This window comes from Scyliorhinus torazame, chromosome 12 (assembly GCF_047496885.1).
Source record: "Scyliorhinus torazame isolate Kashiwa2021f chromosome 12, sScyTor2.1, whole genome shotgun sequence".
Lineage (NCBI taxonomy): Eukaryota > Metazoa > Chordata > Chondrichthyes > Carcharhiniformes > Scyliorhinidae > Scyliorhinus > Scyliorhinus torazame.
The window spans coordinates 6188397-6201475 of NC_092718.1; the positions used below are offsets into that span (position 1 = coordinate 6188397).

The following is a 13079-nucleotide window of genomic DNA, read 5'->3' on the forward strand; positions in this document are numbered from 1 at the left end:
ACATATCCTAAATTTAGTATCTGAGTTTCTCACTTCTTCTAAATGTCTTTTCGCAAAGTCCTAACACGAATCTAAGTCTGGGCAAATCCCACAAAATATTTCTCCTTCTGACAGTTACTGCATTTTAATTGGTGCTGAACAGTTAGTGTTAAAATATGAAGAGGGTATTCACTTCCTCCAAATCGTTCCAAAATGAAAATGAGCAAAATATTTATGTTTAAATTATTACCAGTTCAGCTGGAATGCTGCCTAAATATATTTGTCTAAATGCTTGAAGGCTCCAACAGCCTTGTGCTGTCCATCTGTCTCACTGCATATTTATCTGAAAAAAGGTGTTGGGCGTAATACTTTCATTGCTGTTCTGTTTTTACTTGTTTCTTGCCGTGTATTGCATTGCAGTTTGTTTTTAAGAGTAAATGTTGTTAATTACAAGCTATGTTGACCAGAGACTTATCAATATAATCCTCTGCAGAGATGGTATGAAGGTGATGTGGATCAACATGGGAAGCGCTGTCAATGACCCTCAGAAGAAACGCAATTGCAACTGCCCTGCCTGAAAGAATTCTCGATGTAAAGTTTCATTCCACTTTTTATATTGTAGAGGATTGGCTATCATCAATATTGCACATTTGAAAAGGAGGTTTTCTTTAAATGCTCCCGTTACTCTCATGAACAAAACACTGTGTAGAGTCTGCTTTAGAATTATCTGACAAATGTGGTATTAAAATGTACCGCCCCATTTCTGGAGTTCAATAGAGGATAAGGTGTTTTATCACCTCCCATTCGGAGCTGCAATCCAGCAAAGAATATGAGCAGACAGGGTTTGCGTTTCTCTGCAATGCAGTATTATTGGACATGTCATCAGATTCTTTCTCGCAAAAGTTCCCAAACACAAAATAGGGGCATGATTTTGGGTATGTTTAGGAATTTCTTTTTTAAATGTAGGTGGAGATTTTGAGGTCTCCTGCCCAGCAAGAGTGAGTTGGAAATAGTGGGGGTGACATCCTGTTCCCATTATCGCTGGCTCCTGACCTGATTCTCACCCAGATCCTCTAATGGGAATCCCATGCACCTGTAAATCAGGGTGCTTACAAAGATAAGACGGCATTTCCCTTTCTGAAACAATTCCACATGAGTCACATTAAGCTCAATATCACTGGCCGGAATGGGAGAGACGCCCACAGGTCGGTTTTGGTGTTTATTTGTGGTGCTAGGAGTAGCAGTGCTTAATCCCGATTCAGAAAACTAGCCTGGGCCACTACTGCTTACACCCCAGGTCAAAGCCACCCTTCCAACACCCCCCTCTGGGGATCTGACACCCTCCGACCTGCTTCTGACACTCCAATACCCCATCTATATCGACATCCCCTCCCCATCCATCTCCATTGCCCCATCCATATCGACATCCCCTCCCCATCCCCTCCCCATTGCCCCATCCATATCGACATCCCCTCCCCATCCATCTCCATTGCCCCATCCATATCGACATCCCCTCCCCATCCCCTCCCCATTGCCCCATCCATATCGACATCCCCTCCCCATCCATCCCCATGCCCCATCCATATCGACATCCCCTCCCCATCCATCCCCATGCCCCATCCATATCGACATCTCCTCCCCATCCCCTCCCCATTGCCCCATCCATATCGACATCCCCTCCCCATTGCCCCATCCATATCGACATCTCCTCCCCATCCCCTCCCCATTGCCCCATCCATATCGACATCCCCTCCCCATCCATCCCCATGCCCCATCCATATCGACATCCCCTCCCCATCCATCCCCATGCCCCATCCATATCGACATCCCCTCCCCATCCCCTCCCCATTGCCCCATCCATATCGACATCCCCTCCCCATCCATCCCCATGCCCCATCCATATCGACATCCCCTCCCCATCCATCCCCATGCCCCATCCATATCGACATCTCCTCCCCATCCCCTCCCCATGCCCCATCCATATCGACATCTCCTCCCCATCCCCTCCCCATTGCCCCATCCATATCGACATCCCCTCCCCATTGCCCCATCCATATCGACATCCCCTCCCCATCCCCTCCCCATTGCCCCATCCATATCGACATCCCCTCCCCATCCCCTCCCCATTGCCCCATCCATATCGACATCCCCTCCCCATCCCCTCCCCATTGCCCCATCCATATCGACATCCCCTCCCCATCCCCTCCCCATTGCCCCATCCATATCGACATCCCCTCCCCATCCCATCCCCATTGCCCCATCCATATCGACATCCCCTCCCCATCCCCTCCCCATTGCCCCATCCATATCGACATCCCCTCCCCATTGCCCCATCCATATCGACATCCCCTCCCCATCCCCTCCCCATTGCCCCATCCATATCGACACCCCCTCCCCATTGCCCCATCCATATCGACATCCCCTCCCCATCCATCCCCATGCCCCATCCATATCGACATCTCCTCCCCATCCCCTCCCCATTGCCCCATCCATATCGACATCCCCTCCCCATTGCCCCATCCATATCGACATCCCCTCCCCATCCCCTCCCCATTGCCCCATCCATATCGACATCCCCTCCCCATCCCCTCCCCATTGCCCCATCCATATCGACATCCCCTCCCCATCCATCCCCATTGCCCCATCCATATCGACATCTCCTCCCCATCCCCTCCCCATTGCCCCATCCATATCGACATCCCCTCCCCATGCCCCATCCATATCGACATCCCCTCCCCATCCCCTCCCCATTGCCCCATCCATATCGACATCCCCTCCCCATCCCCTCCCCATTGCCCCATCCATATCGACATCCCCTCCCCATCCCCTCCCCATTGCCCCATCCATATAGACATCTCCTCCCCATCCCCTCCCCATTGCCCCATCCATATCGACATCCCCTCCCCATTGCCCCATCCATATCGACATCCCCTCCCCATCCATCCCCATTGCCCTATCCATATCGACATCTCCTCCCCATCCCCTCCCCATTGCCCCATCCATATCGACATTCCCTCCCCATCCCCTCCCCATGCCCCATCCATATCGACACAAACAATGTTCCCAACCAACCCCCAACACCTCTTATAAGTCCATTCCAACTTACTGTGAACTCATGGCACTCAATCCAACGCAACCACCACCCTTTGTCATTACACCTTGCATGTCAACTCACCCAGTTTCCACCAGGGACAGAGCGCAGGAGACATGCTGAGATGAAATTTTTAAACAGTTCTAAGTATCTAGGCCAGCGTTTGCCATAATTAAAAAGAAAATTCCATCCACAAAAGCCATAGAGTAGAATCCCTACAGAAGCAAGCCCTCGAGTCCGCACCAACCCTCCGAAAGAGCAGCCACCCCTACTTCCCTTAACACCGTAACCCCACCTAACCTACACATCTTTGGACAATAAGGGGCCATTTAGCCCGGCCCATCCACCTAACCTGCACATCTTTAGACTATGGGATGAAACTGGAGCACCCGGAGGACATCCAGGCAGACACAGGGAGAGAGTGTAAACTCCACAGAATCAGGCACCCGAGCCCAGAATTGAACCCAGGACCCTAGTGCAGTTAGGCAGCGGTGCTAACCACTGTGCCACCGATACTCCCCATTCAAAAACATTTACATCCCCTCAAGTACTTAATCCTTTATAGAGACAAACAGACTTGTATTCATAATATTGTATTTTATAAAAATGCACCAAAGAAAGTTTATCATAGAATTTATCATAGAATCATAGAATTTACAGTGCAGAAGGAGGCCATTTGGCCCATCGGGTCTGCACCAGCTCTTGGAAAGAGCACCCTACCCAAGGTCAACACCTCCACCCTAAATCCATAACCCAGTAACCTCACCCAACACTAAGGGCAATTTTGGACACTAAGGGCAATTTAGCACGGCCAATCGACCTAACCCGCACATCTTTGGACTGTGGGAGGAAACCGGAGCACCCGGAGGAAACCCACGCACACACGGGGAGGACACACAGACTCCGTACAGACAGTGACCCAAGCTGGAATCAAACCTGGGACCCTGGAGTTGTGAAGCAATTGTGCTATCCAATTGTGCTGCCCTTATAAAGTTAAACCCTTAATAACCTATTTGAGCTGTTAATCAAACTGTGGACTTAGGAGTACTACCGAGAGAATGATAGATTATGGAGAGCAGCCAAGCATTAATAATAACATAATGATGGTCCTTGGGGGTAACATCAACAAACAGCTATTGCAAGTGTTAGAACAGATCTTTCTCGCTAATACAGACAGCCTTTATTTTTAAATTAAATAGTTGACGATTTAAATAACTTCACAGCATGACAGTTCCGCCAGCGGGATTCTCTGTTTTGCCGGCACCCGGGGGTTTCCCGACAGTGTGGGGCTGCCCCGCAATGGGAAACCCCATTGACGGCGTAACGGAGAATCCCGCCGGTGGGTCAGGGCAGAAATGTAGAGCAGCAGGGCAGAGAATCCAGCCCAATAATCCCCCTTTAAGAGCATTTACAATTATGCTAAAAAATTGGAACTTCAACATTTTGGGATAAGACTATGCCACAGCCAAACTGGGGTCTATTTGAACTCAGCACTGAGTTTAAATGGCCCTGCTGTGTTCGGGTTCCTCATGTGTGAGTCATGTCCCACTCTCTTGCCCCAAACAGTGATATTGGGGATCTGTCAGAAATGGGGGGTGGACTTCTAGAGGCAGGTCTTGGCCACCATTTTGAAGTTCTAGTGAGTCTCCACATCTCCCTGAAAATTTGAGCCTCACTCTTCAATAAAGTCAGCGATGGAGAATCCGCTGCCCTGTAAGGTAGACAATTTCAAAGGTTTGCAATGCTTCGAGAGCAGAAATTTCTAAAGTTGGTCCTAAATGGGCAACTCCTTATCCTGAGGCTGCGGCCCTGTGTTCTAGATTCTCCAGGCCAAGGAAAGAGCCCCCCATTGTCTACCCTGTCAAGCCCCTTCAGCATTGCACCAGAGAGTTTGGCCCAATTCTCCAGCCCCTTCTCATCCGATAACCTTCTGACCCCAGGAACCAATCCAATGAACCTTTGCTGCATTACCTCTACTGCAAGCGCTTTGTTCCTTAGATAAGGAGATCAAAACTGCTTGCAGCTGTCCAGGTACAGTCTCACAAATACCTGTACAATTGTGGTAAAACCTCTTTATTCAAAACCCCTTGCAGTAAAGGCCACAATGCCATTTGCCTGCCTTATTGCTGGCTGACCTGTATGTTTGCTTTCTGTTCCTTCTACGTCCACCCAAGTTTCTCTGAACAACAACATTTAAAAGTTTCATACATTTAAAAAAATATTTTGCTTTTCTATTCTTGGCACCAAAATGAATCACGTCACGCTTCCCTTTTCCACACCGTTCTCCACAAACTTAACTTGTCCATTGAGCCTCTTTGTGTCTTCCTCACAGTTTATATTCACACTTAATTTTGCATTGTCAGCGCACTTGGATACGTTATTCTGCCTCTTTGATTAAGTCATTAATGTGGAATATAAATAGCTCATCGTGATACATTTAAATTTCACACATCAGTAAAAAAACAGCCACAGATCGGAGTCCAATTCATCAAGAGCTTGGTCACTTAAATGTGACTTGTTCTGGGTATTCGAAAATGCAGCAAGCAGTCTCCATCTGTCCACATATTTCAGTTTAAACTAATGATTTAATCTCAAATCTTTATCTCATCATTTAAATCATTCCATCTTGTGTCCCTAATTCTAAGAGAATATAACCGGATTGGTGAAATAGACATGAAACTGAGTTGGGAATCAGTAAAAGTAGGCCTTTTTTATACAAAGTATAAATTAAAAATATCTAACATTTATACAAGGTTTCAATACCGTAGGATAGTCCAAAGTGTTTCATTGCCAATGAGTCACTGTGGCCGCAATTCCCCCAAAAGGGACCAAAGTCCCGTAATGAGCACGTTTAGCGACATGCTTCCTTGCGCTCACAGTGTCGAGAAACACGTAGCTATTCGACGCGACTTGCTTGAATAAGGGGCCTGAATGGGGAACATGGGCCAAGGTCGCACAGAGGCCCGTTTTGTACAGTGGGAAGCTCCACTCATTTTTAAATGGAGTCCCGATCACCCCAAAACAATCCCCAACCCCCCACGACTGAAGGCACTATGGGAGAGTCCTTGGCCCCTCTCCCCTGCACCCACCCCAACACCCACGCCGGCAACCCAGCCCAATCACGCGTGTGCAAAACTACCAGCTTGGCACCTTGGCATTGCCAACCTGGCAGCACCCATGTCAGCTGACAGTGCCACCAGGATGCCAGGCAGTCACTGGCAGTGCCACCAGCAGTGCCAGGGCACCACCCTGCCCAAAGGGCATGCAGCTGGGGGCCTCTGATCCCCTGGGAGACCCCCACAAGTGCCGTTCCGTCTGGTCCCTATTTGTGGGGGACCAGTGCTGAACGGCGCTCGCCCAAGGTCTCTGAGGCGAAGGGAATGAATCCCAAAGCCTCTGGTACCTCGGGAATCTGCACATTAGAGAAAGACTCACTGCCTCGCTGCAATATGCAGATTTGCCAAAAACTGATCCCGCTCATAGTGGGCGGGATTCACATTGCAACGTCTCACGAGATAGAGTTGGATGTTGCGAGGTGTTGCGAGCTGGGTAGACCCCGGGAACAGGGTCTCACGGCTTTGATTGCCCGCGCTGCGCCGCTGCGAGCTGCTTTTCGGGCGCGCGCGGGCGTTGGACGGTCTCTGTTGAATAGGGAAACTGTGGTGGCTAATTCACACACAGCAGGTTTTCACAAACAGCAAATGACCTGGTAACCTGTTTTTCTCAGCGGTGTTTGACGAATAAATGATGACACGAGAGGCAGTCCTGCTGTTCAGTACCATGGTATAGTTTATGTCCAATGAGAGCATTGAGAAAATATCTCATTTGAAATGGGTCTTGATCATGGTGTTGAGGAGCGTGAGGGCAGTCACTGAGTCGAGGCTGACGTAGTGAGTTAGTTAGAATGGAGGAACCATTTCAATTATTACGGCGTGCTTATTTATTTGAGAGAAAGCCAAAGGCCACTCCTGACACTCAACGTCCACTGCTATTAAACCAAACTCACTCCAGCTTCAATGGATCGTAAACGGTTGAAATCTGAAATCAGGGCTGGGTTCATGGTTATTGTCAAACTATCAATGATCTCATTCGTCTGCGATATTTTACAGTGACCACCTTTTAAAAATCTTGCTGACAATGGGGTGACTTTTTGTCGTGTTCTCCTGGAGTGAACTACACCAGTAACGAGGAGGCGGTGGACACTCTGATAAAAGGTACCATTTTCCCCGTGTATCTGCGGCTCTTCCACAGATGTTGCGCAGTCAAGCAGGAGATTTTGGAAATTCACCCTTGGTTGCATCTCGGCTAACTCCAACAAATTGAAGGCTTTTTATTCATCTGCCTTTCTGCAGGATATCGCATTTTGAGGTCGACTAACGTAATCCTGAAAGCGGGTGGGAACCGCCCTCCCCCTCATCCATTAATTACGCGCTGGGTGCAAGATATCGCACTGGCTGCAGCGAGCGATCAGTGTGTTGCTGTGGCTGACACAGCACTCAATGGCTGAAGCCAGTCTTAATTCTGTAATCATTAAATGCCACGTATGCAAAACTGAAGTAAGAGAAAGGGGAAAATGATGTATGCGAGGATGCGTGGCAGAATTTGTTCTGCTCCTCTGATTTCATTACAAGATGTGCTATGCAGTCTGTTATCCAATAGTAATTTTTCTCTGTGTAAAACTGTCTGCTGATGATGTTAATTTTCAGCTTAATGAATGCCTTTTCTAATGCATAAACTACTCCGCGACAAGCCTTTTGCCATTTATAGCAAGGGCTTGATCACTTTCTATAAAGAGGAAACATTCACAGGAGGAATTCCTCATCCAAACCACAGACAGCCACCTGGCTTGAGGAAGCATCTAGTCCCTCAGCAACGCTGCCCTTTGACTGCTGAGAAGCTGGAGGATTTTCCGAATCAATTTTTCTCTCTCTCTCCATGTGGCCAAAACATGTGGCCTCCAATTAGCTTCTACTCCACAGATAACCAAGATCATAAAACATACCGCAGAAGGAACTAGGAGCATAGACTTAAACACTGTATTCAGCAGCATAATTCGATGATACTTGGTCCCCCTCGGGTTATCATTTTATTCTGAAGGCGAAACCATGATGGATTCTGTTCATCATACGCCTTGCACAATTATTTCAGAGACAGAAACCTTAATTTGTCTAAAAAATTATAAGTAACTTATAAATTAAATAGCTAATTTAGAAATGGAGGTGAGGGTGAAAGGGTGGCATGCTGCCACCTCAGTCAGAGACGGCAGATTCGATGGCACCTTGCTGACTCCGGTGAATTGATGAGACAGCTGAACATGCTGGCCAGCGCTGGGCAGTTTAGGTTATGGAGAAACAGAGATAAACAGACTGTACCTCTCCCTTTCCAGCAGCAGGACATTGAATTTCAAAATAAATAAATAAACTTGTTACAATTTATAATGCAATTGTGTGGGCTACATTCTTCCGCCGTGATCTGACCTCTTATCCCTATCTACAGATGTGTTTAAGACAAGCCAGAAGTGCTAATGAAGGAATGTTTATAAGGCACAATATTTGTCAATGCTACAGTTTTGATGACGGTTGCAACAAATGTTTGTTCACCAAGACGACCTCTTCCGCATTGCATTTGTCATTCACACTGCAATTGTAGCTCTCAGGAGCTGGTTTAGCTCACTGGGCTAAATCGCTGGCTTTGAAAGCAGACCAAGGCAGGCCAGCAGCACGGTTCGATTCCCGTACCAGCCTCCCCGAACAGGCGCCGGAATGTGGCGACTAGGGGCTTTTCACAGTAACTTCATTTGAAGCCTACTTGTGACAATAAGCGATTTCCATTTCATTTCAATCAGCAGGCATGCACTCCACTGGAACTTTGAACTGTTGTGGATTTCGAATTAGTGGGGACCCGTGCTCTGCTCTGCTATCCCACCTCCCTCCTGCTGGGACCAGCAGCCCCTCCTTCCCTCCAGGACCATTCCAACCCCCACTCATTACAAACTTAGAAGTAGAATAATTAAATTGGGAGGAACGAGTTTCTGAGGAACGAATCAGGACATTGTATAGTTAAATGTCTCAAGTGCAGAAAAGCACTTGTATTTTCTCCTAAAGATACGCAAATAAAAATTAGCAATAAGTTATCCCCAGGACAGCCACAAGATTGAAAGAAAATACCAAGCGCGATTTAACGGAGATGAAACAGAGTTCCGTGTCGGGTGCGATAAGCCGAGAACGACCGGGCTGTGAAATGAGACTCTGCTTCATTTCTGTGCTTTGGCGAGGAATGCCACGCTGAGACTGCACTTAGTCCCATTCCCTGCACTAACGAGCTCAGCATCTTGGCACGGCCAGCCTGACAGTGCCAGGGTGGCCCCCAGGTGGCGCTGTCAGGGTGCCAGTGTATCACTCTGCCCAGAGACCGACCACCCAGGGGCCGCCGATCGCCTGGGAGACCCCACCCTCCAAGTGCCTGGCCCACGTTGGTCAAGGCCAGAACTAAATGTTCCTCGCTCAGGGTCTCCGAGGCACAGGGGTTGGACCCCGGCCTAAATTTATTTAAATGAGCCTGACTGTACATTTGAAAATGCAAATCCTGTTAGATCTCGCGCGGCGTAATGAGGCCGTTAAATCTCGCGAGTTCCGGGCACCGTAAGGTTGACGGCCACTGGGAGCACGCGTCCTCCCCCAAACGCCCGCGGTTCCAGGAGCGTCATGAACAGGCAGATATATCGCACGGTCTCTCTGCTCAGCCGGAGTCTGTGATGCCATGTCCAGTCCGGCAGGTCCTCGAATGACAGACGCTGCCGATACACACGAGGTCCGATGCAGGGTCTCCTTTCCACCTCCTCCTCGGTTTGTTGGTCGCCGACTCTCCATCCTCACCGGCTGGCTCCTGTTCCTCTGGGCTGCCGCAGGGTCCTCCCCGAACAGCTCCTCCTCCTATAGGCACAGTGCGTCCCCCACGGCTGCGGGAGCCAGCAAGAAGGACACCATTCCTGGTCTACAGGGGGTGAAGGGCAGACATGCCAGCATGGTGTGAACCCGCGCGCCCAGCCAGGTCCAACAGGCTGTACGGTGGCCCCGGCCTACACTGCAGCCCCTGCCCCGCATGTCTTCCACCCCAAGCCCAAACCCGGCCGTTCCCCCGGGCTCTCTGCCCCCCGCACCGCACCTCGGGGATCTCTGGCCCTGGTACCCGTCCTTGCTAGCAGGCACCCATCCTGCCAACAGGGGTATCGGTGGCTGGCCCTACACTGGCCAGTGGTACTCTCCACTGCCCCCGGCTGGCACCCTCCTGTAGGGACCACTGTGGGCATCCCGCTTGGGTGGGCTGCATGATACCCCACCAGCAGGTGGCGTCCAGATGTGGGGGTGATGTTGGTGGGTGTGTAGGGGGGGATGGAGTGCAGGGGCTCAGGAACAAGTCCTGGTGGGGAAGAGTGACCAAGCATCGAGGAGAGACTGCAATCATCTGAAGGGAAGCCACATGTCTTCCGTGAGGGACGCTGGGGAGCACGGCTCTTCCACCTGACCTGTAAACGCCATGGAGCCAGATGCTTATTTCATCTTCCTGCCTCCATCCTCTCAAGTAGCCTTAGCTCCATCGTTTTACACTCTTTCATTCCTCCTCTGAGTCATTCAGCTGTGATAACTCCGTGTTAACCTTGGTTTAGTGGTAGTACTGAGGCAGAAGCTTGTGGCAGATTTACAATGAGGTTCAGGGTCCCCTCACTACAGGGGACCCCAAAACTGATGAGTGGTGAAGTTGCTCACCACACCATAAATATCGGGGCCATTAGACTTTCCTTCTATTGCCTCGGAATACGTAGAGAGGAAAAACCCAACATTGAGGGCCGAGGGGCCTGTACTGCGCTGTAATGTTCTATTGTTAACCTGTTTGATTCGTCTTCCACTTCAATAGCAGGTTCTGATCGGAGAATGAACAGCTCCTGGTCAGATTTTCAAACAATGTTCATCAGCAGCAGTAAATTGAAAAGCTGCAGGACAGAGCGTTTTGTTTCACAGATGGTCTGACTACATTCAGGGAAGCTCCATCGAGATCCCCCTCACACTCTTCCCTTCTCCTGTGGTTGTAGTTTGACTCCCACAATACCAGATTTGGGAAGTTAAGGAGGTGTTCGGGTGTTCCGAGTGAATGAGTGGCTCTTTCCCAGCGGGCTCTCACACAGAAAGTATTTGATTTACACGTACTCCCGAAAGACAAGAGGCAATAGAAACTCCAATCCCGAGAAGGCAGAGAGAAAATGTTTCTGGTGTCAGAGGGATTGAGAACCAGGGGCTGGTTTAGCTCACTGGGCTAAATCGCTGGCTTTGAAAGCAGACCAAGGCAGGCCAGCAGCACGGTTCGATTCCCGTACCAGCCTTCCCGAACAGGCGCTAGAATGTGGCGACTAGGGGCTTTTCACAGTAACTTCATTTGAAGCCGACTTGTGACAATAAGCGATTTTCATTTCATTTCAGAAGAAATGGATTGGCAGAAAAGGCAATGAGGAAAATCTTTGTTCACCCAGGGTGGAGGCTGATTTGATCGAGGTTTTCAAAATGGAATTGGATACACACCTGAAGCCAAAGATTGTGCTGATCCACGGGGAAAGGACACGCAATGGGACTGATTAAATTGATCTTCTGGGCAGCTGGCCTGACTTCAACAGATTGAATGGTTTCCTTCTGTGCTGTAACGAGTCGATTGAAGATTCTTCTCTCTGATCTCTCTCGACAGCAACGTAACATATCTAAATAAAACCACTCACCTTAAATCCCGGGGCACAAACACATTTGCCAGCGACACCGTCACAATCAGCCCCATTTTGACAGACACAGAGTTGCTGACAGCGCTCTCCATGGTAGCCAAGGGGGCAGGTCTCGTTGCAGTCCAGCCCAGTCCAGCCTGCTCGACAGGAACACTCCCCAGATAATGGGTGGCAGCTGAAAGGAGCATCAAAGAGTCAAGAGGATATTCCTGAGTTTTATTAATTGATCACAGAATGCTGATCTGTCTTTTTCAAAGCAAAAAGTCTGAAAAATCAAAGTGAATATCCAACTGTGGCCAACTGAAATCCTGACTAATGCATAGTTAATGTCAAACCATGGGCCAGGATTTCTATCAAACGGGAATAAAATTAGCCCATATCAGATCTTTTCACTGAGACTATTAATTGCTCATTCAGCACTCCAATCTAAATAAATTTACTCAGAGAAGTAGTCAAACTTAAAAAAAAATGTCCTGTCGTCTCCGAATGAATTTCAACAATTGAAGAGTTTTTTAAAAACTGGCTGCTTACAAGAAATGATGATCGATTTCCAACCTGAAATACTGCTGATTTTTTGAATATTTTAATTTTAACTGGCTGGAATAATTAACCCAATGGCAGGAGCTGAATTAACAATCACACATTTAAAATAACATGGTCCCGGATGCCACGGTGGCGCAGTGGTTAGCACTGCTGCCTCACGGCGCCGAGGTCCCAGGTTCGATTCCGGCTCTGAGTCACTGTCCGTGTGGAGTTTGCACATTCTCCCTGTGTCTGCGTGGGTTTCACCCCCACAACCCAAAGATGAGCAGGGTAGGTGGATTGGCCACGATCAACTGCCCCTTAATTGGAAAAAAAGTATTGGGTACTCTAAATTTAAAAAAATCAAGTTAAAAAAATTAACATGGTCCCTAAAAGACCCTCAACGCACGATATATTTTGCTGGACTTAATTTAGCTTTCTTATCCGTTCAAACTTGGTAATTATTCTAGAAAGTTCCCATATCATTATTTACTTGCCAAACAACCATTCAAATTGTCAGAAGATGTTATTGCTCCAAATCCATTGCTAGCGTTTGTTATTACTCAAGGCTAGAATGATTGTTTAAAAATAACTCCAGGGACCGCACTGTAGTGTGGTGACACGAACAAACAGCGGGCTCCAAAATGAGAGGATGTGAATCTGTAACCTTGAATTTTGATTAAATGAGGTCTCAATCTCGCCCTTGCTGTGGATGGAGATGCT

General features: G+C 48.6%; 1 protein-coding gene and 1 long non-coding RNA gene across 15 annotated transcripts in view; one reads left to right on the forward strand and one right to left on the reverse strand.

Moving 5' to 3' along the window:
• Window positions 1-8459, forward strand: part of LOC140387362 (uncharacterized) — a 133943-nt gene extending 125484 nt beyond the window's left edge. For both annotated transcript variants that reach the window (XR_011933849.1, XR_011933848.1), the window contains exons 2-4: window positions 473-570; window positions 7180-7284; window positions 7423-8459. This is a non-coding gene — a long non-coding RNA (uncharacterized lncRNA). The remainder of the gene's footprint in view (window positions 1-472; window positions 571-7179; window positions 7285-7422) is intronic.
• Window positions 1-13079, reverse strand: part of megf11 (multiple EGF-like-domains 11) — a 664461-nt gene that overhangs the window by 188012 nt on the left and 463370 nt on the right. For all 13 annotated transcript variants that reach the window (XR_011933847.1, XR_011933846.1, XM_072470335.1 and 10 more), the window contains one exon: window positions 11835-12009. Coding sequence is in view for 11 of the 13 variants with exons in the window: in XM_072470335.1 (XP_072326436.1) it covers window positions 11835-12009 (175 nt within the window). In the remaining 2 variants the exon portion in view is untranslated. The remainder of the gene's footprint in view (window positions 1-11834; window positions 12010-13079) is intronic.